General features: G+C 47.5%; 1 protein-coding gene across 2 annotated transcripts; it reads right to left on the minus strand.

Moving 5' to 3' along the window:
- Positions 1-1,055: 1,055 nt before the first annotated feature.
- DPF2 (double PHD fingers 2) lies at positions 1,056-26,662 on the minus strand. Of its 2 annotated transcripts, XM_063146081.1 has the most exons (12): positions 26,531-26,662; positions 23,290-23,450; positions 21,606-21,713; positions 20,373-20,536; positions 17,386-17,478; positions 16,032-16,110; positions 14,940-14,981; positions 8,958-9,095; positions 7,980-8,108; positions 7,037-7,149; positions 5,724-5,805; positions 1,056-3,621 (listed from the first exon to the last, which is right to left on the minus strand). In XM_063146081.1, exons 1-12 carry the CDS (start codon positions 26,560-26,562, stop codon positions 3,545-3,547), a joined length of 1,218 nt encoding a protein of 405 aa, XP_063002151.1. In that variant the 5' UTR covers positions 26,563-26,662; the 3' UTR covers positions 1,056-3,544. The 2 variants fall into 2 exon arrangements, with proteins under 2 accessions (XP_063002151.1, XP_063002152.1); XM_063146082.1 differs by lacking the exon at positions 14,940-14,981.
- Between the last annotated feature and the right edge of the window lie 1,226 nt (positions 26,663-27,888).

Consider the following 27,888-nt stretch of genomic DNA (forward strand, 5'->3'; position numbering starts at 1 on the left):
TTACCACTGCCAAGTTTTCCTAAACACTTAAGGGACAAAGAAACCAGATAGACTCTTACAATTACTCCAGAAGCTGGTGAACAAAAAGCTTGAGTAGTTTTAGGAGAGGAAAAATTACTTTAATCGGGCATCTTCTCATTCACCTAAGAGCACAGGCCAGAATAAAAATACATTCAGAGTTCCTTATCGTTGGGAGAGAAACAAAGGAGCCCTTATGTATAAAAATGGTATTTATTCACTAATGTTTATTACAGCACCTGAAAATAAAATTAAAACGTTGAAACTCATTTTAGCTTCAACTGCAATAAAAAGATGGGGCGAGTTGTGAGAAGGTGAAGAGCTTCAAGAGTTTTCTTTCTTTCTTTCTTTCTTTCTTTTAAAGCAACCCCCTAATGAAGTCCAAACGAATAAAATCACCTGCAAACCAATGATTTAATTTATCGGCCAAGGACACGAAATGACAGGGTGTAGTTACAGGAAGGCAGATTTTGGTTGAAGGTGAAGAAAAACTTCCCAAGGGTCAGAGCAGTCAGATATTGGAGCCAACCGCTAAGCAGAGACTAGATGGCCATCCATCAGGGATGCTTGAAACTGGATTCCTCAACGGCCTCTTTCAATTCCTAGTTGTACTTGTTGAGAAGAAACAAAGCCGCCTCCTTGTAGACTAATTGTGGTGGAGGGAGAAGCAGTACTGCGCAGCAGGAGGACAGAAACCCCGCTGCAACTTGCGAATAGCACAAAACAAAAGGGCCGAGGTAATCCAGGTTCTTTCCGAGTGCCTTCGGAATAGGAGGGACGTGGGGTAAAGACACAGAGGCCTGCTTCTCCACATCCCAAGGTATCAAAGACAGCATTGGAGCACCGCAAGAACCGGGGACCTGTTTGTACATATACCTTTCCCCACCCACCCTGTGCAAGCCCACAGAACTAGCCTGAGCATGGAATTCCCACAATGCAGCAGGGATATACACATCTCTCTCTATATATATATATTTATATAACTATTCCCACCCCACGGACAAGACTTACAATAAAACGAAAGTCCAAACAAGCCATTTTGGTGTTTTATTCGGGTAGCAATATTTTTTTTTTTAAGACACAGGCGTGATGCTTTCGACGAGAACATGTCCCCCTGCTGGGGTTCAGACAGCGATTCCTCCGGCGCAACGTTTCCTTATTAATAGGCCTCCTCTCGTTTTGCGTACGGGCCGTCTGACCAACCTCCCCACCCCAATCCGGGCTGGTTACGAGACAGAAATCAAGTGCAAGAGTAAGAAAACCAAACCAGCCCAGGGCTTATGTAAGTGGCACAACGCGGAGGCCTCTCTCAAAAACCTGGAAGAGTTCACAAGATCACGGGGACATTTTAAAACCTGAAAGCCTCTAGTCCTCATGAAGGCGGCTGACGTAGCAACGAAGGTAGTGTAAAAGCTTCCGCCCTGTTGCCAAAGCGACCCCGCCGTTTCCCTACAGCTATCTTCCCAGAGGCCAAATCTAGCCGTACTAAAACCCGACCTTCTCTAGTAGGGTAGCAAGAGCAAAAGGCAGAGATGGCACCTTTCATGCCTGAGGCGAAGCCAAATCAACTCTCTACATGCAGGCTGGATTTGCACTTGCAATTCAGCCAGGCAAAAATACTCAAATAACCCCTTCCTGCATTGCCGGTCCCCTGAGCCATCTTGAACCACCAACGGTAAGGAACAGGGTATGTGGGCAGAGGAGGGTTGAATGGGTTTTGAAGGGGGGGGGAAGGATGTGCAAGGGCTGGGGTGTTGGAGGTAGGTTTGAAGTCAATTTTAGAAAAAACAGGCACATCATGAGTATATTACACAGAACCCTATTCCAGAGAAACGCCTCCCCCTCTCCAGCTGGAGAAAACGCTGTCGTTTTAAAAAGAAAAGGAACGCACAAAGGTGTGTGTGGAGTAGAGAATAGCATTTAAAATGTCCCTTATTATTAGGATTCATTTCTCCAGTCGTGGTGGCAAAAGGCAGGAGGGCGGCGGAGGTGGGAGGAGGTTGCATGCCAGCTCCTCGCTGGATTCACATCAGAGACCGATACAACCGCACAACCGCCTGCCCGCTCTCACCCCCCCGGCAGAGACGCCTGTACTGTAGAGAATCAGGACTTGGCGGACAGACATCAAAATAAGGCTAGGAAAGAAGACGTGACCCACACGGGCGCCCCCCGAGACCTGCATCCAACATCCCCAGAGAGGCACGTAAGACATGGAGGGTGACAGAGAGGCCGTGAGATCTCAGGACAGGGCGTTTGAATGTCTGCTGCGGAGCGGAAGAGGGTGTACTCCCTCAAACAAGCCCTGTTCCAGGGAGGCGAAGGAGCTGCCAGCACAAGAGGTCCTCTGCTCCTCTCCGTCTTCCAAGCACCTCACTGGTTTCTGGAGAGGCCTGAGGGTGGAGGAACTCATTTAGGCCTATGGGGAAGAAAATGCAATAAAAGAGGAACAATCTAAAATGCTGGCAAGGGACCGGACAAGCTCTGCAGTGATTAAAACATACTGAAGTCCACCACTAGACAGATACGCCATCTCGGAGCTGCAGTCTCAGAACCCCATCTATTAGGGGATCGTGGTAAAGCTCTGGGACTCTCTGCTCTGCTGGAAACCGGGATTTCCCAAACGCCCTGGCTGGGAAATCATAATCCTGTGCGTTTGTGGAAAACGTGGAAAGAGGCGGCGATTTTGTGTCGACAGGGGAAAGGGTCTTTGGAGATGTCGAAAGAAGATTTTCCCCAAACGAGGTAAAGAAGAGTCGCTTTGTTTTCACACCTGTCTGAGCCAAGTCCGGGTTTGCTGCTGAAGCCCAAGGGTTCTCTGGGGATTAAGACCGGCGTTGGATCGAGTTTCAACCATGCTGGGGATGAAACGGCTTTCTGATGGGAGAGGGAGCGACAGGGGTCCGGGGGGGGGGGGGGAGGAACACACACGGCGGTGCTTAGAAGCCTCGGGGGTGGGGTTTCCAGGCAACTGGGTTAGCGTCTGGACGCAGAAAAGAGAGTGAACAAAAAATAGTAGTAAGAGTGCTCAAGGAGGTTTCCTTTTTAAGTCGCCAGCTTCACGCAGAGACAGAAGCTGAAGGATCAGCTGCCAATTCGATAGCCCGGCGTTAGTGAGGTGATGAGAAGGGGCTGCCCTCCTCCGAGCAAGCATGGCGAGGGTCCCGCCCAGCTCAGTCGAGAAACTTTCTCCTGGAGTATTAAGGCCGTAGATACGATGATCTCCGTTCCGTGCTTCCCAGCCAGCCATGGGCACTGGGATCTCGTGAGGAAGGGGTCAATGAAGTCCTTACTTTCCCCAGGGCAGCAGCTAAGTAAAGGAGAGGTCCTACCCCCAACCGCCACGCAAAGGATGACAAGGGAGAGCCGGCAGGGGCCTGGTCCGGCTGGTGAAGGAGACACTGACCAAGAGCGGGAGGCAGCATAGGAAAAGACTAAACCAAGAAAGAAAAAGAGCCCCTGTAACATAGCGGACAATTGAAGGCTCCTCTTCTGAGCTCTCTTTTCTTCTCTTCAGCCCCAAAGCCCATCAGGAGGAGTTCTGGTTCTGATAGATTGAGGCTTTCTCCTTCAGCAAGTCCAGACACAAATGACAGCTCCAGCTTCCTGCAAAGAGGCCCCAAGAAAAAGGGAGGGGGGGGGAGAAACAAGACGTCTAAATAAAGCAGGCCCCAAGCAGATACGACGGGAACGCGGCTTTCTCTGGGGAGAAGCATCGTTGAAGGTGGCATTTCGTTTGCTCCTATTGGCATCTCCAATGTCTTAGCCACAGGTCGTTCCCAGGCCGAGCTGATAGCCAAGCAACATTTTAAAATGGAGGTGCCAAGGATTAAATTCAGGGCTGTCTGCTTCCACCAACCCACAGCCACATTTAGTGGTCTTACAGCAGACGTGCAAGGTGTGGGTCTTCCACTTTTTTTTTTTGAAGCAGAGCAGATACGGAAAGGAAGATCCTCTAGTCTGACTAGGCCTGCTAGAAGCCTGAACTGTGACCCCTTTCTTAAACGATGTAAAAAATTAATGGGACATTTAAGATTAACACAGGCTGTGGGGCCCAGTGCTGGCAGCATTCTTTCAAATCCCTGAGTCAGCTGCTGCTCAGGAAATGAGTCAGTGAACTGCCCCGCTGAAAGTCACCAGCTTTTGCCGCGTCATGCTACACCCCGCGTTTCCCCCACCCCCAAATAGATCAGCTCATTAAGAAGAGAACAGGATTAAAAGCCCAACAAGGGAACTGGGTGGGGTTGGGAGAATATCATCCCATTTGACTTGGTAAAGAACCATCTTTAGAACGGCCTTTGTGAACCTGGTGCCCTCCAGAAGACAAATCCCTTCATCCCCAGATGGAGAGCAGAGACATAGCTCCGCGGTAGAGAACATGCTTCACATGCCCGAACGCCACAGGTTCAAACGCCGGCCTCTCCAGGTAGGGCTTGGAAAAACTCCTGCCTGAAAACCCTGGAGAAGCCGCTGCTGCCAGTCCGTGTCAGCAATACTGGGCTGGATGGACCCAGGGTTTGACTTGGTATAAGGGCGGCTTCCTAAGTAGATGTTGGGAAATGCAGCCCATCACATCTAGGGGGCACCAGGTTGGGGAAGTCTACCCTAGAATTAGCTTTCTTCGTCAATCAGGAACACAGGATCGTAGGATAGTGCTTTATATTGAGTCAAGCCCAGTATTGCCAACACTAACTGGCAGCCGTGGCTCCCTCTTCAGGCAGGATTCTTTCCCAGCTCTACCCGGAGATGCTACCGGGGATCAAACCTGTTCAGACGACACGCTAAGCCACGGTGGTTAAGCATTAGGAGCTAAACATTATGGCTTAGCGTGTCGTGTGAACCATTCCTAACCATGCTGGCTACATAACCATGGTTTAAACACGCTCACGAACCATTTGCTGCAAAAGGGTTAGTGGCCTAACCGTGGCTTAGCATGCTGTCTGAACAGGCCAGCAAAGCACTAAGTAAACGGAACTGGGGTGAAGAAGCTGTGCTTAGCAGTGGACTGCAAGAAGATCAAACCAGTCCATACTCCAGGAAATCAAGCCAGACTGCTCACTTGAGGGAAGGGTATTAAAGGCAAAACTGAAGTACTTTGGCCACATAATGAGAAGACAGGATACCCTGGAGAAGAGGCTGATGCTAGGGAAAGTGGAAGGCAAAAGGAAGAGGGGCCGACCAAGGGCAAGATGGAGGGATGATATCCTGCAGGTGACAGACTTGACCTTGGGGGAGCTAGGGGTGGCAACAGCCGACAGAAAGCTCTGGCGTGGGCTGGTCCATGAAGTCACGAAGAGTCAGAAGCGACTGAATGAATAAACAACAACAAGACCCTATGAAAAGGAGGACAGGGCTCCTGTATGTTTAACAGTTGTATTGAAAAGGGGATTTCAGCATGTGTCATTGTTACGCATGCAGCACCTGGTGAAATTCCTTCATCACAACAGTTAAAGCTGCAGGAGCTATACTAGAATGATTAGATACAAAAGAGGGCAGGGCTCCTGCAGCTTTAACTGTTGTGATGAAGAGGGAATTTCACCAGGTGCTGCATGCCTAACAATGACACCTGCTGAAATTCCCTTAAAGATACAGGAGCCCCGTCCTCCTTTTCATAGGGTCACCCTAGATAAATGTCCCCCTACTAGATGTAGCAGGAATGATTGGGGGGGGGGGGGGAGGAAGCAGGGGAGTCAGCGAACACCACTTACCTTCAGGCGGTTCCGACATGGGCGGGGTGAGGCAGTACATGTGATATCCGCGGTCACAATCATCACAGAAGAGCAGCTGGTCCTAAGCCAGATGGGGAGGGAGGGAGACAAAAGGAGAATGCAGATAATTCCTCTTCATTTTGGATCAGGAAGAGGCTCTGGCACATTCTCCAGAGGTTGGCTCTTCCACGGAAGTCTTCTTCTTTTAATCAGCGTGCGTGTTGTGGCTCTGTCTACTTGAGGTGCACCTCACCTTTCTTCCAAGCAGTGCAGGGAAGGGTTTGTGGTCCCCCACGCTGAGAATTAGGGATGAACTTAAGGGCGGAGGGCCTCTTTCATCCTGGGGGGCTGAATTCCATTTGGAAAGCACCTCTCAGGGGGCCATTGGTGGGATCTGTACATCAGTGGAACATTTTCCTACCTATGGAGGTTGTGGGTTCTCCATCTCTGGAGGCTTTTAAAAAGAGGCTGGACAGCGCCACCTCTCATGGCTGGTTTAAATGGTTTTCCTGCACATTGCAGAGGGTTGGACTGGATGATCCTTGTGCTCCCTTCCAACACAATTCTATGATTCTATGAAAACAGTTTGATACAAGCCAGGTTTGTCGGGACACCTCCTTTTAAAAGGGGGGGGGGAAGGCTCTTGGTGGGCAAAGCCTGGTTAGCTGGGAATGGTGTTTTGCTTTTAGCAGCAATCATCCTTGGGGTGTAGTTTGGGGAGGGTTTGAAGGAGTCATTACTAGAGAAGGAGGGAGGAAGTCAGCTTGGCAGGGGGAGGTAGGCTGCTCCAGGCAGAGGGGAAGGGCACAGGGTGGGCATCAGCAGGATGGGGGGGAGCTGAAGAGGAGCTGGTGAGAGGAACCTTCCACACCCTAGGAGGTGGCTACTAGGAGCAGGGCCTTCTCTGCTGTGGCACCCGGGCTGTGGAACGAGCTCCCCAGAGAGGTCCGCCTGGCGCCTACACTGTACTCCTTTTGTCGCCAGCTGAAGACCTTTTTATCCTCTCAGTATTTTAACACTTAATTTTAACTTAATTTTAAACTTTGCTGTTTTAATTTCGTATTTTAATCTACATCAATTTCAGCTGTGTGGTTTTATCCTGGTTGTGCTTTTTATATTGCATTTCGTATTTGTGTTCTTAAGACTGTTGGTTGTATTATTACGCTTTTCGTGGCTTTAATCTTTGTGAAACGCCCAGAGAGCTTCGGCTATTGGGTGGTATAAAAATGTAATAAATGAATGAATGAATGAATGAATAAATGCTCCAGGAAGAAGGCACAGAGAGGCGCTTCAGCCCTGCCAGGGGTACTCACATCGTTCTCAGAGGTGCCACAAATGTTACAGCACTTGCATTCGATACACTGCCAGCGGTAGGTCTTCACGGCTGCCATCATGACCGGGGTGAACTGCAGGCAAGAAGGGTGCCCTGAGTGGGGGGGGGGGGAGAGAAAGAGAAACAAGTGTTAAGGCAAACTGGGAGGGGTGCATGGATAGCTTGGCAGGTGGGTGGACAAGGAGACGAGATGCCGACCTTTCTTTATATTCATCTCCCGTCCTTTCTCTAAGGAACTTCAGACTTGGAGGTAGAAGAGAGCTACTCTCGTTTTATCCTCACAACTTCCCTGTCAGTTAGGTTGAGCTGCCAGGGAGCGGCTTCCCAGAAGCCTTTAGGGAGGGCATGAAAGCAACAGGCCTCTTGTCCCTGACACGGAGGGGCACCTTGTCTCTAGACACGTACGCTCCTTTCTCCTATCGCGGGTCACAGCTGCTCTGTTCTGTCTAAGCACTTTTTAAGAAGGGGCTTCAGGCCTGCTCACATTGCTGTCAGTGCCCTTCTTCACCCGTGAAATAGGCGCACCCCCACCAGAAGCAAACACAGCAAGGGATTTCAGCTTCCTCCACCAGAGGCCTTTGCTGTGGCGGTCACTGCCACACGAGAGACACACAAGTTCCCTCCCCACAAGCCTCGCAAGCTCAAGAAGCCGTTGAACGTTAACGTACAGACTGGCCCCAATACATCCTGCTGTTGAAAATATTTCAGGGAGGCTGCTCTCGCCACGGAAACTGACACAGAGCTGATCCACGGCTCAAAACAGCAGTGAAATTGGCTGGAATCTTAAAAGTGCAGGACAGGGGAGAATTGGAGACGGCTCTGAGAGGGAGCAGACCCAAAAGGCAAGTGAGAAGTGGGGTGTGGAGGACAGGCACACCAGAGGGCAGCGCCCGCAGCACCCACTCCGCTCCGCACCCACGTACCTGATCGCCCGCAGTCAGAACATGAAACCAGCTCTTCCGGTTGTCCCGTTTTCTTATTGATCTTGGAGTCTCCCAGGCAGAAGTCGCAGTAATTGTTCGGCAGAGCTAAGCCATCGGGGCCTTTCTTGGCTATTGGGAAAGAAAGCGTTTAGGGGAGTCGAAGCGGAAAACAACCTCACCGTCCACCCAGGCCTTTATTCTTCTCAAACTGCAGCCAATCCCAAAGCCTCAGGAAAGGTGTGAATAGAGGTGAAGACTGAGCATGTGGCATAGCTAAGAGACTGGGGCTCACACACTCCTTACCATTCCTGCCCCCACCACAGAAATGTGTTTGACTTTTGAAGCTAACCCTGGTGCAGCATTCACCCCACCATAATCACCAACTATGGTTAGTTCCAGAGCACTGTTGCTAAACTCAGTTCTAACCACGGTTGGTAACTGCAGTTTGGAGCCAACCATGGTCAGAAGAGAAACACAGAGGGGCAGACCTATGGGAGCACCAGGGTTAGCTATGAAAATGGAAAGGAGGTGATTTGCATGTAAAAAGGGGGAGGGATCGTACAAGCCTATGGGGGGCTCCCATGGCTTACTGTGATTGTGAGATTGGGCCGTGGCGCCCCCCACTCACCCTGGTCTTGCCAGGATGTGCGTGCAGTGTTTAATTTCTAAAAATGGAGGGACAGGAGTGGAAGGAGGCAGTGACAGCAGGTAACACCTGTATTATCCAACAGCAAAGACTGCTCCCTTCTCTCAGATAAGCGAACACCAGCGGTGTGCATTTATTAAAAACTAAACAAAATGCACTCTGCAGATGCTCAGAGGCACTGCTGTGTATTAATACTTCTATCCCAGGGCTGAAGGCCACCACCGAAAAGAGGTACCAGGCCTCATCTCCGGCTCAAATCAAGCCAAGGTGTGGGCACTGCTTATGCGAGGTCTCATCCTCAAGAAGAGTCCCGGAAGGAGGAAGAAACTTACATTTTTGCTCCTCGGATCTCTGCGAGACAGGTGTGGGGGGCTGTGAGTCTTCCTTATCCTCCCCCTCTTCCTCAGCCAGGTGGGAGTGCGCGTAGTGGTAGCTCAGCCCAGGACGGTTCTTATAACGCTTCCCACAGACTGAACAGGAAGGGATTTTAAGAAAGGGGGGGAAAAAACAGTCTGAGCTTCCCAGCAGGCAAGGAACACCTCCCCCCCCCCACCATTTTTGCATCAAAGCCCACCGCCAACCCATTTTAGCATCTGCCCACCCCCAGCCAACCGATTTCAGAAGCCGAAGGCATCCATAACGGCACACGCCCCCAACGCCACGGTGGCAAAAAAAAGTTTCCTGTTCCTAAGCACCAGGAGATGATTTCTAAACACACCTTTGGTTCTCTGAAATTCTGCCTATCGTTGTCTTGTAAGACCATACTTTGTGTACTCACACACACACACACAGTAACAAAAGACTTGACTAGCATATGCTGGAATTGCAAGCAACCCACAGTTCTCTTTCTCCTGGTCCTCATGAAAGAAAAGCTTGGCATGGGCTGCGTTGAGCATCGGGAGAGGAAAGACAGAGCAGATACTGAAGCACTTTGCACTTCAGGGACCTCCATCATTCTTCGTCCTTCCGTACGATGAGTACAATAAATTCTGCCAGCAAATTGAGCGTATTTACTTAAGTGTCTCCTGCTTTCTCAGACTTGCGTTGAAACTGCCTCCCAGAACTTGACTCCTCTAGACCGAGCTTTTCCGTGAAGCCCTGGGCACAACTCCCGCGGTTCCTGTGCCGGAACGTAACTAAGCCTGTAAGCAAAGCTGACGTCCACGTGACTGAAATGGCCACATAGTCCTTCTGTGTTTCCCCCTGCCTCTACTTCCCTTCCCAGCCCCCGTTTCCCAAGCTGAATTTTACATTGTAAGCTCCTTGGGACAGAGCCCTGCCCTCCTGTACGGAGCCAAGCACACAGATGCCACTATATAAGAAACCCATAAGAGTTTCTAACCTGCAAAACATTGTACTAACCTGCATTTCCATACCGGCAGCAGGAGAGGGAGGTTCCCTCTTCAGTACAGAAATGCAGGCTACCAGACTCTATTAGCGGGCTAGTAAAAACCAAACCAAGCCACCACCCTGCTTTCTGTCAAGGAAATTAGTGTAGGAGGAACTTGTGCTGGTTGCGGAAGGAGCTCTTCTTCCTCAGGGGAGAATAAAAACCAACTGGACCCATAGAGGAGGGGCGGAGAGATCCGTTACTTCCCACACCAGTCCATTCACTCGCCTGCATGAAATTCCTGGTCACCTATGGCGACTAGGCTGATGGGTTGTTTCAGAGCACAGTGTATTGTTTTTACTTGCCTATGAAGAGATGGCCAGATCTTAGAAGAGGTGAGGGAATGGTTGACTGGGATATTCAGGATTATTAGAGGGATGGGGTAGCTTTTGGTTCCTTTGCACAGCTCAACACTCCTTCTCCTCCACGCTGACCTCTGCTTACTACAAGACCAACCCTTCACAGTCTCCTTTCAAATCTTTGGCAAAGAGAAGCAAGCAACAATTTTGAAGGTCATATTGAGAGCGTATTGGCAGCCCAAGCTCAGTCATCAAACAGTATGCCCCAAATCTAGAAGCAGCCAGGACCCAGAAACAAGAAAGTGGGCTGTATTTAGAGGGTAGCAATCCTGGAAGAACCAAATTCACACACCCTTTTCCTTAGACTATCCAACCTTGTGTAGGGGATCAGCTGTGATGGAGGGGAAAAGGAGACAAATCCTTTCAAAAGCCCATTAAGCCACGGAAGGTTTTGTTTGGTTTTTTGCACAGCAACTGGAGAGCTAATTTGCCAGGAAAAAAAAAGTTATGGCTCTCTTAAGGGCTGTGTAAACACAGCTGATTAAGTAGGAGCCTGAGCTGGCAGGTCCTCTCCGGGGCTGCTGTTCCGCTGTGCTTCTGAGGAGGCTCAGCTGGGCGTGCAACAGAGCCCAGTGGAACAGCCGCTAGAGCAGAAGGCCATTTCTGGGCCATGGGGTGCTTTGGCCTACAATTCCCATCAGCCCTCGTCACGGGTTACGGGCCAAAACATCTGGAGGGCTAGAGGAAGAGGAAACAGCCTGATACTTGGGCTGTGGCTCCAAAAAAGCTCTCGCTGTGGAAAAGGGGAGAAGGGGAATGAATCCTATACTTTTTGTGAACCGCCCAGAGAGCTTCGGCTATTGGGTGGTATAAAAATGTAATAAAAAAATAAATAAATACTCCAGAACTTCCTCCCCAAATACCATGTGCTTCTGGGTAGGAGCAGAGAGCCCCTGTGTCATCAGTGGCTACCAAGTCAGCCTCCATATATCTGGGGATCGAGGGGGCAGGGCGTCCCAGGGACACTTGAGAACCTCAACAACGTCTTCTTCTTCTTTTAAAGTACCAGGTTCAATCCCTACAGCCACACCACCCTGAACGCACCTGATCCTGTCTGATTTCGGAACTTAAGCCGGATCAGGCCCGGTCAGTACTCAGATGAGAATACAAGGCTGATCACAAGTAGGCCTGGCAAAACTCCCATCGTCCAAAACCTTGGAGAGCCGCTGCTGGTCACTGCCGACCATCTAGTGGCCTGACTCAATATAGGGCAGCTCCTTATGTCCCCATCTCAGCAGCTATCTACCCACCACACAGAAAAGGCAAGCAGGGCTCCGTAGCCCGGCCAGCTCCTGACATTCTCACTGGGGCGCAGAACTGAGAATCTCAGCTTTTGTGCAGAGCAGTCATAAAACTTGGGAGGTTTGTTCTTCGAAAGGTGTGTGCGTTATCAGGTGAAGTCTTGAGAGTTAATGAAGGGGTCCTGTGGGGTTCTACATCCCCTTTCGTCCCAGAGTAATGCACAACGTGGTAACAGCCCTGCCCTGGCACAACCTCGCTGTTCTCCAACGTCCTCTGCATAGCGGCTGCAACCTGAGCAGCGCACCTGGTGTTAGTAAGAGCATGTTGCTGTGGGCACGTTTGGATCCCGCTCGCATCCTTCCTTGACTGGCTAATGCAACAGAAGGCTAGCATCTGTGTGGGCCACTCTGCTTCAAAAAATGGGGCACACTGGCAAAAGCCAGGAGCAGGAGCTTTTAAAGGATTCCAGAGCAGGCCGGACTGCAAGTGAGGAGGGCTCCTCTCATCAGAAGGGACAAATCTTAATTTTTTGTGAACCATTCAGAGACCTTTGGCATATGTGACAAAGACTGACAGAGTCACGGCTGGAAGTCTAACACCCCTTTTGTATTCTTTTCAGAACAATCCGAGGCAAGAATATACATATAGACGATTGCATTTTATTCTCACAAGCCTGCACAAATACTTGCAAAGTGCCTTTGTTCACTGTACTAAAATGCTTGAAGGAATAATACAAGTTAGGAATAATAAATAAAATATTACTGATATAGGCTGAGGGGTGTGTGGCATTAGTCCCTGGCCTAGGTGACCATGAAAGGAAGCGTTCAAAGGTCAACGTACAAAGGTAGAGAAATCTGAAAACGTAGAGCTTGGCCCATCATTAACAGAGCTTGCAAAAACCAGAAGCCTTTTGAACCCTGCGGGTGTGTTAATACATTACCCCATCTGAAGAAGAAAAAGAATGCAATTCAGCTGCCTTTCCCTATTCCTACTGGGGACTAGAATAAGGCTACTAGCACATTTCTAGTGTTTAGCCAGTTTAGGGGAAGGGGAGCTAATATTACAACGGCGGTCTAGAAGAGATTAACCTAAAGGTGCCAAGTGCTTGTAGAACAAGCCACAAAGTGCTGCAAACCAGAGAGCAGGTACATCATGGAATCATAGAATAGTAGAGTTGGAAGGGGCCTCTAAGGCCATCGAGTCCAACCCCCTGCTCAATGCAGGAATCCACCCTAAAGCATCCCTGACAGGTGGTTGCCCAGCTGCCTCTTGAGGGCCTCTCAGGTGGGAGAGCCCACCACCTCCCTAGGTCACTGGTTCCATTGTCGTTCTGCTCTAACAGTCAGGAAGTTTTTCCTGTTGTCCAGCCGGAATCTGGCTTCCTGTAACTTGAGCCCGTTATTCCGTGTCCTGCACTCTGGGAGGACTGAGAAGAGATCCTGGCCCTCCTCTGTGTGACAACCTTTTAAGTATTTGAAGAGTGCTATCATGTCTCCCCCCAGCCTTCTCTTCTCCAGGCTAAACAGGCCCAGTTCTTTCAGTCTCTCTTCATAGGGCTTTGTTTCCAGACCCCTGATCATCCTGGTTGCCCTCCTCTGAACACGCTCCAGCTTGTCTGCGTCCTTCTTGAATTGTGGAGCCCAGAACTGGACGCAATACTCTAGATGAGGCCTAACCAGGGCCGAATAGAGAGGAACCAGTACCTCACGCGATTTGGAAGCTATACTTCTGTTAATGCAGCCCAAAATAGCATTTGCCTTTCTTGAAGCCATATCACACTGTTGGCTCCTATTCAGCTTGTGATCTACAACAATTCCAAGATTCTTCTCGTTTGCAGTATTGCTGAGCCAAGTATCCCCCATCTTGTAACTGTGCATTTGGTTTCAATTTCCTAGATGTAGAACTTCCCCTATAAACATACACAGGACTGTGGAGGTGTTTTCTCCAATCCAGCAAGGACATGAGTGAGGGAACATCAGCTTGGCATTAGCTGGGTGTAAGTATCAGACCACAACTCACCGCTTAATTTGAGCACAGGCAAAATGATCTCCCTCCTGTCTCTTTCCCCCTGCACTCTGTTTTAGTTAGCAAGCCTGAAAGGAGCAGGGCCTCTCTCTCATTTGCATTCAGGTCCAAGCACTCAACTACTGCTTATCATTCCCTCTAGTTTCAGCGTTCAAGGCACGAGTGCCGTTGCTTATGTAGCCAAAATGGCACCACCCACACACTAGAGGAAAGCCCAGGGTGTGCAGAAGTACAAAACAAGTACAAAAAAAGGCATTAAGAGGAGTCCCACAAAAGCTGACCAATGAGAGCTTAACACTCTTAGTGGCCACAGAGAGCTGGCTGGTTGTTTTCAGGGGTGAGAGGGACAGAAAACCAGGAGGGATGGAATGGAATGGAGTATCCTGGAGGAAGGCATGGCTGACTAGAACAACGAACAGGACTCCCTACTGCAACTTTTTGCTGCAGGTTCCACTCGTTGAATTTTAATTGCTGTCAGATACGGTTTTTGCCCCAAAGGCTGGAGAAACATACAACTAATAAAGTTTCTGGACATAAGTAGGGATGTAGGAGAAATGTACAACAGAGTCAAAAGAGTTCGGATTCCACACCAGAGGAGATTTTTCTGAGTCGCATGGATTCCTTGGACTCGAAGGACCAGTTTGTTGTTGCTTTTTCCGGAATTTAGTCACCCCAAAATAAGAAAAATTAAAAAACACAACCCAAAGCGAGTATTTTCTCCCATAGACCAAAGTGTGGAAATGTGCATTTTGTGGGGATCTGCGCATTTTCGGGAGTGCACAGGTGCGCATTCTCCAACGCAAATGCAGGACAAACGCAAGTTCGGAAAACTGAGAACAAATCGATTCCGTCAATGAACAGATGACAGGACAAACAGCCACCTGACAGTCCACAAAACGTAGAGGGAACAGACTGAATAAAATCCGTACATCTACAGACATGAGCACCTGACCTTTTAGCACCCAGGTGATGGGGCATTTCCTAGAAGCCCCTCCTAAACCCAGCTCGGCAGCTCCTCAGAATCCGTCCCCTCAATCCACAAACACTAAAGACTTCTCACCTTCCCCTTGACACTTCAGAAATAATCTGCCCAAAGCTAGTTCGAATCTATGAATGAGACACTAAGACACAACACACTCATACAAAACCCAAACTGCGTTAATCGTAGGAAGGGAGGGATATTTTGTGCCCTGTGTCGAAAGACCCGCTTTTTTTCCCCAAAAAGAGTTTTTAAAACTAACATTTCAGAAGAACAAAGTCAGGAGGAAATAAAATAGCGGACAGAGAGAATGGACTACCTCGGTCAGGAGGTTTCGAGGTATGCTTTTGTTTGTAACTATCTGAAATACAGAAAGAGAATAATGAGAGAAAGGTGAACACACTCTATAGGTCACACACGTAACATGCACACGGTAAGCTATATAGAGCGATTAAAAAGGAGAAAAGGAAAAAAATGCTAATTCGTGTTATTTTAAATTAAAAGGGGGGGCTATAAAATTCTTGCAGGACAGTAAAGGAGGAGAGAAAGAAAAGTAATTTCAAAAACTCATTATTTGCCATTTTGAAAATTCTTGCCAATTGCATCTCCCGCCCCCAAACCTTTTCCATTAATTACCAAGTTTGCATGGGCATTACATTTCCAGATTGGCACACAGGGAATGGCTCCAAGGCAGAAAAGCCATGTAATATGGAACTGGTGAAGGCAGCCACGCACAGCATGGCCTTTTGTGGGGGGCTGCATGCGAGATGGAACAGGGACCCCCCCAATATATTAGTAAAGCAACATTCAGGCATAACAGCTGCCCTTTCTGTGCTGTGTGCATGCCTATGCAGTCTTGAGCTCTGCCAGAGGAGAGGAAGGGCTGGAATTCGACTGTAGCACATCTGCTTCACATCACGACAGCCCAGGTATCTCCAGTTAAAGAGACTCAGGTGGCAGAGCTAAGACTCTGGGTCTGCTTGTCCCAAAGGAGATGAGGAGGTTGGTAAAAATTCTCTCTTATGGGTCCATGTTAAACTGGTGCAGGCTTTCTGCTTTCGCAGAACTCTTCACCAGGCAGAACAGAGAGCTCTGTGAAACTGAAAGGCTTGCACACCTGTACGTTGGGAAAACGAAAAGGTAACGTTTTATCAGCTTGGCATCTCGTAACAAGACAACTTTCCGGCACCCTCCGGAGGGCCTTGCTAGTCTCATACCCCAACTTTCTCAGAACAGATTGTAGCATTTCAGCATCAGAGAAGCGAGGGGTGAAGAACAAACAGGAAGGTTCATCAAACTCTTCTATGTATTCACCCGGCAGTCCCGCCACACCACCCGGCTATCCAGTAAAAGCAAACGTATCCTGCTCACGGCAGCTCAGTCCCAGAACAAGGCTCGCCTTCTTACTCACTGTCACAGGCATAGGGTTTGTCTCTGTCTTCCAAAATGGCTGCATCCAACTTTTTCCGGGCGCTCCCGACTCCTTTACCCTAGGAGCCCAGAAAGCAGGAAGTGAGGAACAGTGCTGTAATGTGGCAGCCAGAATTTAAAAAAAACAAAATCATGTTCTGTCTCTAGCTGGCATAGCCAAAACCAACAACGGTTATTCTCGGGGCTTTAGTCTAACTCACTGTATACTGAAAAGCACACACACACAGAAATAGGGTGGAGCAGTTAACGAGGGTTCTCAACATTCAAGCGCTGCGAGGTCAATTTGCTCCGCGAGCAAGATTTCTTTTTTTTAAAAGCAGGTCCACTACTGCCCCGCAGTGAAACATGACTGTAACAATTTTATGTGGTTTATTATCGCTCTCTGTAAGTCACTCAGGGAGCCTTTCTCGGTTGAAAGAATGGGATTAAAAATGCATTCCGTTCACACAGCGTCACAGCGGCCAACCAGCTGTCTACGGGAGACCACGTGCAAGGAAGCGGGAGATTCCCCTCACTGATCAGCACATGGAATGAGACTGCTCCATAGAACTGGGAGAAAGAGTGCCCTGGCCAAGGACCTGCTCCCTCCAGCCGTTTTTGGGAGGGGACCCTTTCCCCCACCTCCTTTAAAGTCGATGGAGTAATATCCCCCTGCCAAATGACATCTGACAGGGCAGCAAAAAAAGGGAGAATCCAGAGACGGGGGAAACTCCCAGAAATTTTAACACAGACACAGCAACATGTGGTGGTGGCCAGGACACTTTTTCAAAATGTCAAAAGTGCCCGTGGGCCCCCCAAAAGATGGTTTAGCTTCTCCCATTAGCAGGAGCAGGCCACACAGGAGGAAATAGGCCACGGTGCACCAACTAGCATGCAGTTTGTTCCCAGAATGCCTGGATCCCCCAGGATCTTGTCTTAATATTCCATGCGAACACAGCCAACGACTCAATGTTCACATCCACTTCAAGCTTCTAAGCCTAACATGGCTTTGCCCCCACTTCCAAGATCTTTGGGGACACTCCTGGGATTTCACTGCATGCCACTGCTGTTTTTATCTGGTTGAGCTTTTATATTGTATTTTATATTATAGTTTTATACTGTTTGTTTTATACTTTGAATGGTTTTAATTTTTGTGAACCGCCCAGAGAGCTCCGGCTACTGGGCGGTATAGAAATGTAATAAATAAATAAATAAATAAATAAATAAATAAATAGAAGAATCCGAAAACTCCTTCCTGCTCTGTGTTAAGACAACTTTACGTAAGACTAAAAGGACACACAGGCCAGATGTCAAAGCAGAACAGGGAGTTTTGAGTCGCAGGACGCTAACTGTACCTTGGCTTTGCCTTTCCCTCTGCGTTTTGGGGTGTCTTCTTCGTAGTCCTCGTCGTCTAGGTCATCCAAGAAATCTTCGGGTTCCAAGATTCGCTAAACAGACAAACAAGACTAAATGTAAAGGAAACAAGCAGATTCAGGAAACTGGGGGGGAAAGATGTTAAGAGTTAGGCTAAGGAATACCCCTGCCAGATCAATAGCAAGTTGATACTTTTATTCTAATTTTCATTGCTTTCGAACCACAACAGTTAGGAGGAGCACGGATCACTACAACAGAATAGGAGCACAGAGGATTTAAACTAAAGTCACGTGTGCTGCTGTGATCTCTCTAACTCTTCCACACTTCATGATTTTAAACGTTCCCTCCGATGTGGTGAAATGGCATGTTTCAAACATTTAACAAGTTTAAAAGAACTTGAAAGTTCTCATTCTCTTTGTTCACACAGGGGCTCCGCTCTATAACTATTAACCTTGGCCCAAATGCCGCCACAAACAGCTCTAGAAAAAATAGAATATTGTAGTATTTATTTATTTAAAACCACTCGTGAAAACTCTTTGCACCACGGTGTTTCTCTAGTGTTTAAATCAGGGATGCAGGAGTCCCAAGCCTAGTTTTGGACTCTCTCTGTGACCTTCGGTAAAACCACAAAGAAACATGACATGATCCATTCGTGATCACGCCAGTCCCTCTCCAGTACACAGGGACAGCATTATCCGAGGCCATGAACCCAACCCTAACTGGCAGTGTATCCCCAGGGTTTCCGGTGGGTGTTTTTCCTGACCTTCTTGGAGAAGGCGGTTATCGAACCTGGAACCTTCTGCATGGCTCTTCCATAGATCCATGTTCCCGCCCCAATTCACACCTGCTCCACAAGGGCACTAAGATGAATTGTGTCCTACGTATTTTAAAACCTGCACTGAAGTGGGCAAGCATTGCCCTCCCAGAAATTTATACTGCGACCACCCTGCATAAAAAAGGCCGAATGCAATTAAGCGAAGAAAATATATGGGACTCAAAAATGGACCATGACGTTGCTTATTTATTGTGCAGCGCCATGAAAACGGGTGGAAACATGAATACAACTGAACGAACAAGTGAACGTAAGAAAGTCCTGCTGAAACAGACCAAAGGCTCAACTAATCCAACATCTCCCCCCTCCACAGTGGCCAACCAATGGAAAGCCCACGAGTAAGATATGAGTGTAAGAGCACCCTCCCGCCCATGTTCCCCAGCAACTGGTGTACACAGGCATCCCACCTCTGATACAGGAGGTAGCATACAGCCATCAGGGCTAGGAGCCATCGATAGCCTGATCCTCCAGGAATTTGTCCAATCCCCTTTTAAACCTATCTAAGTTGATGGCCATCACCTCGTCTTTTGGCAACAAATCCAAAAATGTACCTACGCACTGTGTAAAGCATCTCCCACCATTCTCCCTCTCCCACATCAAGGAACATTTCTTTCTCTCTCTCACACACACACATTCTGAGCATTCTGCTTTCCTGGATTCTGGAAAACAAGCGACAACTTTTCTTCTTCAGCTGCCTTACTAGGCTATTGGAGCTGACGCTGGGAGTTGGCCAACATGTGTTACGCGATCCAGCTGCTCTGTACCAGCCCAAAAATGATGATGAAAACCAGAGCGTTGCTACATCCCTCCCCCCACTCCCTCTCCCCCTGTGGCTGTTGCAAAGCAGGCCGGTTGACATTTCATATTAAATTCCACTCTGGTTGAAGAGGAAGCTCCCATGAGCCAAAATCATAGTTTGCAGTAAGAAAAAAAGTTTAAAAAAGTTAAAGGAGGGGTTGGGAGAGAAACAAGGCTGAGGAAATTAAAACAGAAGACCAAGGTTATTGCATTCCCTTAACCAATTTGTGGTTAAGCAGCACGGTTTAGCGTGTTGTCTGAACCAGGCCTGTGTATCTCTCAACTCTGAACATAGAATCATAGAACAGTAGAGTTGGAAGGGGCCTATAAGGCCATCAAGTCCAACCCCCTGCTCAATGAAGGAATCCACCCTAAAGCATCCCTGATAGAAAGTTTATTTATTTATTATTTATTAATCATATTTATACCCCGCTCCTTAGCCAAAAAAGGCTCTCGGAGCGGCTTACAATCAGTTAGCAAAAAAGGTTGTCCAGCTGCCTCTTGAAGGCCTCGAGTGTGGGAGAGCCCACAACCTCCCCAGGTAATTGGTTCCATTGTCGTACTGCTCTAACAGTCAGGAAGTTTTTCCTGATGTCCAGCCGGAATCTGGCTTCCTGTAACTTGAGCCCGTTATTCCGTGTCCTGAACTTTGGGAGGATCGAGAAGAGATCCTGTCCATCCTCTGTGTGACAACCTTTTCAGTATTTGAAGAGTGCTCTCATGTCTCCCCTCAATCTTCTCTTCTCAAGGCTAAACATGCCCAGTTGTTCCAGTCTCATTTCATAGGGCTTTGTTTCCTCATCATGCCACACAAGCACAGAATTCAGCATTCTGACAACCTCTTCTATATTTGAAGCAAGTTTCAAACCCTTAGGGTTGTGGACAGAAGCTTGAGAACATGTGGAGACCTGCCTACTGCCGAGGTATAGGATCTTTTTCAGCCCAAGGGCCAAATCCCACGTTGGAGAAGTTCACAGAGTGCATTCAGTGGTGGGCGGAGCCCAAAAGTACCAGCCTGTTTTGAGTTTTACGGTCTTACTGCTGATAACTAAGGCTTAGGGGAGGCATTTCGAACACCACTGAGCTATCCCAAAGCACGGGCAAAGATTTTAGCAGCAAGAATCTGGAGACTTTTCCCTAAGCCCACTGTTTTGTGCCTTAATCGTATATTCCTTCATAGAGAAACCACGTTCACCCTGCCAAAGGGCAAGGGATAAAGCATAAACAGAGAAGCAACAAGTCACAACACGGATGTCTTAAAGGAGTTGCTGTGAACCTTTTGGCCTTTGCACACACACCCTCATGAACATAGGAAAGAGTGGCCTCTTTCTAGCCTACCTTCCGCGCCCGGCTGTTGGCAACGGGGAATTCGCCGAGGCTGTCTTCATCCGTGCGAGGGTCGGGCAAGCTACGCTTCTCAAGAGGGTCCGTCCTCAGGAGGGCTTCCAAGCTGCTGCCATCCTGAGAGATCAAGCCCTCCTTCTTTAGGGTCTGCTCAGTGTCTGTAAAAAGAAAATCCAGAGAGGAAGACATGTAAGCCATGCTGCACCAAGAGCAACAAAGAGCCTCGAGACAGCTGGAAGACTAAATGGATTTATTGTGGCATACACTTCTGTGGACTACAGCCCACTTCGTTTATTGATTTCATTTCTAACCTGACCAATAACCAATGTTCTCTGGGCGGACATTCACAGAATCATAGAAATGTGGAGTTGGAAGGGACCACAAGGATCACAACAGCACCATGTACATTGATGGTGCTATATAAATAAATAATAATAATAATAATAATCATCTAGTCTAACCCTCTGCAATGTGCAGGAAAACCGATTAGACCACCCATGAGAGGCGGCTCTGTCCAGCCTCTTCTTAAAAACCTTCAGAGATGGAGAACCCACAACCTCCGCAGGTAGACTATTCCACCATTGTACAGATCTTACCCTCAAGAAGTTTTTCCTTCTATTTAATCAAAATCTAGGTAGTTGTAACTTATTCCCATTATTTTGGGTCCTAATTTCTGTGGCCATGGAAAATAGTTCTTGACCATCTTCCCCGTGGCATCCTTTTATGTACCTGAACGCTGCTAATGTGTCTCCCCCTCAGTCTTCTTTTGTCCAGACTGAACATCCCAAGTTCCTTCAGCCTGTCCTCAAATCCCTGTATCATCTTTGTTGCCGTCCTCTGAACCTGTACTAGCCTGTCAATGTCCTTCTGGAAATGTGGCGCCCAGAATCGTACACAATACTCCAGGTGTGGCCTCAGCAGTGCCAAGTAATGCATGAAACATTATCCTCGCTTGACGAGTATGCACACAAGGACAGAAGTACATAGGAAATGAATTGTCTGCCCATTTCTACACAACGTTCAAACGCATACAAAATTAGAATTAGCGACCATTAAGACTACGGATGCTCTATTGTGCTCTTGAATTCCCACGTCTGCCTTAGCCAGGCAGAAGATGTTCCCTCCAATCAAGCTGTTATTACGTACTCTCTCCCAACTCCCCAATCCAATACCAGCTTGTCGCAGACTCAAATCCCCGCAGCTCAGAGAAACAGGAAAAAGACAAACCTGGTTTAATGGAAGGGAAGGAAAGCCTTGGATCCTCAGGGGGGTGAGCGCGACGTTTTTTCCTCCAGCGCCGAGCCGGGTAGGAATAGAGCTGGCCAGATGCCAAACCTTTCAATATAGGAAGGGAAACCGGGGTGGGCAGGGTGGGAGAAGTGTTAGAAAAAGAGGACTAACACAGCCTCTTCACAGCTCAAAAACCCTTGAGCTCTTCCAAACAGCTCTTTTTCAGAGATCAACAGAGCACTGTTTTGGCCTCCATCGTCTTTCACTATCAGGTATGCTGGCTAGGGCCGATGGAAGTTGTAAGCCCAAAACATCTGGAAGGCCACAAGTCGCCCTAAAGCCATGAAAGGCTTTGTAGATTAAAACCAACACTTTCAAATGAGCCCGGAAACAAACCGGGAGCAAGTGAAGATGACATTCATGCGATGATTAATGCCAGTTCCTGACAGTACTCTTGTCTTTATATAATAATAATAATAATAATAATAATAATAATTATTATTATTATTATTATTATTATTTTATTTATTTCTTACCCACCTCTCCCTTTGGATCGAGGCGGGGAACAACATTAGTACAGGAATCAACACATCTTAAAAATTCTTGGTTTTACATTGATCGGAAAAGGCTAGTCTTCAAAGCTGCCTTAAAATCACACAGAGTGTTAATTTTACAAATCTCCTCCGTCAGGCCGTTCCACAATCCAGGGGCGACAGAAGAAAAGGTCCTCTGGGAAATTGATGTCAGGTTAGTCTTGGCTGACTGAAATAAGTTCTCCCCAGAAGACCTGTGTGTGCGAGGCGGACTGTATGGGAGAAGGCGATCCCGCAGGTAACCTGGACCCAAACCATTTAGGGCTTTAAAGGTAATGACCAACACTTTGTACTTTGCCCGGAAACTAATTGGCAGCCAGTGGAGTGATTTTAATGTTGGTGTAATATGCTCACCCCTAGATGTACTGCTGACCAAACCTGGCTGCCATATTTTGAACCAGTTGAAGTTTCCGAACTAGGTACAATGGTAGCCCTATGTAGAGCGCATTGCAGAAGTCAAGCCTTGAGGTTACCAGTGCGTGCACTACTGTCTTTAGGTCTTCCAACTCTAGAAAAGGTGGTAGCTGACGCAACAGCCGAAGTGGATAGTAAGCACTCCTGGCCATCGCATCTATCTGGGCTGTCATTTGGAGCGATGGATCCAGGAGCACCCCCAAACTGCGAACACAGTCTTTCAGGGGGAGTGTAGCCCCATCCAGAACTGGTTGATACACCTCCAAACCTAAGTCAGAGCCCTTGACAGCAAGCACCTCTGTTTTGTCTGGATTCAGCTTCAGTTTGTTTTTCGTCATCCAGCCCATTACCGCCTCCAAGCATTCATTCAGAGGAGACACACTATCCTTAGCTGATGCTGTTATTGAAGGCATAGAGAAATATATTTGGGTGTCATCAGCATACTGATAGCACCCCGCCCATGAAGTTTCTGGACAGTCTTCAATCAGTCCCTGGATCCCTTCCTTACTCCGAGAAGGGCTATTAAAGAACAGGAGCAGATGAGAAGAGAAGCTGATGCCTGACCCCCAAATGGAATTGACACCTATGTTGCAAATTGCACCCCGCCCCTCCGCCCCATGCAAGGAATCCATGCTGTGCCCACAAGCCCCAGGTTCTCAGACTCAATATCCAACCTGGTCCCCTGTGCCGCTTCTCCATCCAGATGTAGCAGTTGCTCTGTGCCACCCCAGTCTGCGAGTCCAAGAAGGGCAAGCGAACGCTCCTTTCGGCACAAAGCCGGGCGTTGTAGTTGTGGCACTGCTCCATTGCGTCTTTATAGTACTGTTCGCCAAGGCTGTGGGGAGAGAGAAGGAAGATTAAACATTCATTTATTTATTACATTTCTATACCGCCTTTCTAAGGCAAATCAAGGTGGGTTAGAAAAAATTCAGAACATCAAAACCACAGGGAAATCAAAACAGAGTTAAAAATTGAAAATAACAGTAAAATCTGTAACAATTCAAAAATCCAGATTAAAATGATGTGTCTTCACCCACTTCCTGAACACAGAGAGAGCAGGGAGTGACACAGGAGAAAGCCGTTTCTCATGCGCCTGACAAATGGAACTTTGCAAGCAAAGATGTTGTCAAAAAGGCCTCTCGTCTGGTGATGATCTTAATAACCCAACAGTTATTAAGATCATTGGGCAATTCTCAAGTTAAGCAGTATGCCTGAATCAAACCCTGAATCAAAGAAGCAGAAAATATTTCAACGTACTTAATAGCCAACCCCATAACGAGCTGTTGTCATATTTAAACATTTAGGGTGGCAGGCTCAAAATCGTGGTTACAGATCTGGTTTTAGGCTTTCCTCCTTGGAATAAAAGAGGCATCCATGGAGCTGGCATTTTACATTCAGTCTATTAAGATCACAGAAGAAAACGTCCAATTCTGTTTAATAGTCCCATTAGCAAGGGGGAAAAATGCTCAGATGGAAAGTTCAGAGCGTGGAGGGGAAAGGAAGAAGAAAAGAAGCACACGTCTTGCATTTTTATTCTTGCTCTTTAAAAATCTGTAGGGCGGCAGCAATGAAGTCTCCTTAATTGAACAGGCTATAATTACAGTAATTTCAGTGTTTAAATCTTGCCACACAAAGTAGCTGAGGGAGGGCGAAAAGAAACTAGTGGGCATCAGCTTGCTCAGGGGAAAATGATTTTATATCTTTGCTGGCGGGGGGAAAAGGGCAGGGAGGCAAGAAAGAAAATTGGGTAATTAAATTGGAAGCCCACTTTGTTTACAATGTTTTATATTCATTTTGACATTGTATTGTCAACTGAAAGAGCTACACGAAATTTAGAGCACATTAATGGAGAGAGAAAAGCACGAACTACTTGGTTATTGCAAAGACTGTCCTGCCGACAACAAAATCTTACTCTATTATTATTATTATTTATTTATTTATTTATATAGCACCATCAATGTACATGGTGCTGTACAGATTACACAGTAAGTAGCAAGACCCTTCCGCATAGGCTTACAATCTAATAAAGTTGTAGTAAACAATAAGGAGGGAAAGAGAATGCAAACAGGCACAGGGAAGTGTAAACAGGCACTGGGTAGGGTGAAGCTAAACTACTCTGCTCTTCCTGTGAACTTTGTGATAATAAATCTTTCCTTTGCTCTGTTAGAACCTGGGCCCAACACACTCTTGATACTCAATACCTGGAAGTGAGCAATTTAGCTGGAAGTAGGCAATTTTACAGTTGTGTGTGAGCACCAAGTACGTTCTGCACACTGAGAAACTTAGCTTTTCTCATGTGGAGTGTGGGCAGACCTAGCTCCTCACCACTGTGGCATCTATAGGGCAATAAACCCCTTCCATCTGCCCACCTCTTCCACCAGCACGGTTTGGGTCATCATGCAACTTCCTAGCCTTCACCTTTGTGCAATTTTCATTCTTTCTCTTTCCCCTAAGCCCCAAATTCCTTTTAAATCCTTATGGAAAGGTGGGTCGCTCTCCTTTCCTCCCCAATCTCCATCCTCTTACTGGCCAAAGGACCTTTTATTTATTTATTTGTTTTATTTAAAATATTTATATCCCGCCCTATATCTCTAAGATCTCAGGGCGGCGTACAGATAAAAACATACAGTATAAAACAATAAGTATACACAGTTAAAAACAAATTAAACCATGATCCAAGTTAAAACAATATATAATTTAAATTCACCTCTCCACTTGGGAGGAGTTGAAAGCCTTTCCAGGCCCTATTTTGTATGTAGTTTTGTGAAAGGAGGGGGGGGGGGATATATCTCAAGTTCCTCTCTAGTGTCTCTGTCCCATCTTGAGTGTCTCTGTCCCATCTTGAGGGTCTCTCCGCTACCTCCCCCCCATAGAAAGCAGCAGAGGGGGGCTGCAACTTCTGTTTGTTTACTTCATCCGCATCACATCTGCTGTCTGGAGGTTTGAGATGCTTTTTTCTCTCCTGTTCTTTTGTTGCTCCCCAATCAGATCTGTGGCTTAGAGCTTAGGAAATCCACTTTTATTCTTTCCCCCTGCTTTCTTATAGGTCCTGATTCTCACCCCTATTAGACCCCCTACTTTTTCAAGGGCAGGCTTTTCCCTCTGCCCCCTAACCCACCTACCTACCCCCATACATTTCCTTAGAAGAACAAGGCATTGCGTCTTTTTCTCACTCTTTTCTTTGGGGGCAGGAAGACAAAATCCCCCCCCCACTAGACACTTTGTTCTGGGGCATAATTGGGCCCCCTCATTCTCTCCCTCGCCTCCCCCCCCACATTCAATCTCTGCTTTCCAGGGTCTTTCTTCCCTTCCTCGCCCCCCCCCCCCAAGCCCAAATTCTCCTTCCTGGTTTTTGTTTCCCAGAACTTCGTTTCTCTCCCCGTCCCCCTATTTCTGGCATGTTTTATGGGGAAGGGGGGTCTTCTCTTTCCTCCCCCCCCACTAGAAACCCCCTAATTGTGGTTGGGGCCCCCTGTTTTTGCTCTATTTTTGAATTTCTTTTTGGTGGGGTCTTCTATTTTTCACCCTCTCAAATAAATTTTGGGATTTTTTAAGGGGGGGTCTCTCTTATTCTTCTCACACCCCACTTTCGAAACTTTGAGGTGTTGGAGGGGGTCACTTTTTCTCCCCCTCGTCCCCGCCCCTGGGAGTGGAGTAACGCAGTTTTCTGGGGTTTTTTTTTAAATTGTATTTAAAAAAACCAAACAAAAAACTTCCGTCCTGAACAATGAAAAAAGAAAAAACGAGCCAACAGCTGCCCCCTCGCCTCCCATTCACCCCCCACCACGGCCACCCCCGCGAGAGGAATGGACTCTCCCCTACAACCCTCCTGCGCGCGCTTCTCAAAGGTTCGGGCTGTACCATTAGAACCCAACGGGGGGGGAGAGGGGGGGAAAGAAGGAGAGTTCCACTCACAGCTTAACCACATTCTGTACCACCGCCGCCATCTTCCCCTCTGCCGCCTGGGGCCGCGGGCTGATCAACTGCGCATGCGCCGCAGGCCGGCTCGGGCTCACCCCGGCGACTGTTCTCCATAAACATTCCGCTCAGGCCCCAGACCTAGCGCATGCGCAGCGCTACCGCCGCTCACGCGCAGTGAAAGAGCACCAGTTGCTCCCACGCTCTTCCCGCCGCGTCTGCAGTCAAACATCGCGACGGCGCACGCGCAAAGGGCGAACGGCAGGTCGGGCCGCTTCACGGTTGCCCAGTTATCCATATCGTGCATGCGCAACTGGAACTCTTCGCCGTCGTTAGACGAGGACCAAAGAGTCAGCCACAGAGAGCGCATGCGTGAATCTGGATAGACTGGGCGGGAAAATTATGATTGATTGATGAAGGGCAAAAAATAATTAAAAATTTAAACAAACGCAAAATGGCAATTTTTCTTTAACTAATGTGAATTCATACAAATATATTGGGGTGGTGGTGTTGTTTTTAAAAATACCAGTTTTAAAAAAATATTTATAGGCTGCCTTTTAGGGCAGACAGACAACAATAAAATGCTAATAAAATTCATTTTTTTTAAAAAAAAACCTGATGTGGTAATAAAAGCAGCAAACGTTCCACAATCCAGCAAACACCAGCATAAAACAGCCTACAACACAATTGCAGCAGTAATCTGATAAAACATAATCAAGTTCTTGTCCCAAATAAGTCACCTGCTGACATAACAATACTAGTTTTTAAAGAAAAAAAGTTGAAACAAAACAGTAAAATGATGCATGTCCAAGTTCTGAGAATGGACAAAATTGTGTTTACAACATGTGACGGGGAGCCAGACTGAGTTGTTATTATTAAAAGTGTATTTGTTTGTTAGTTTATTTCATTATTTAATAATACTCCACCTTTTCAGCCTGGAATTACACCCCCAAGACAGCTTACAAAACAAATACATAGCAGCTAAATACAAACTGTTAAAAACAATTGATCAAAACTAACAGCACAGTCCTATACATGTCTACTCCTAAGTAACTTCCATTGAGTTCAATGGGGCTTACTCCCCAGTAAATGTGCACAGGATTGCAGTCTAAGGGTGCAATTTTATGCATGCTTAGATAAACCTCCTACTCTCCCAGCATTCCCAGGCCAGCATGGCGAATTCTAATTCTTCCCATTCTAATCACAATGTTATATTAATAATGTAAACTCCTAGGAGGCGGAGACCTATCTATTTTTCTAAGCTTAGGAAACTCTGTAAAACGCCACATGTACAGCATTATAAATTGCAATCAAATTGCTGCTGCTGGCTGTTGTTGCTTTTTAAATAGCATTAG

Source organism: Elgaria multicarinata, chromosome 21 (genome assembly GCF_023053635.1).
Source record: "Elgaria multicarinata webbii isolate HBS135686 ecotype San Diego chromosome 21, rElgMul1.1.pri, whole genome shotgun sequence".
Taxonomy (NCBI): Eukaryota; Metazoa; Chordata; class Lepidosauria; order Squamata; family Anguidae; genus Elgaria; species Elgaria multicarinata.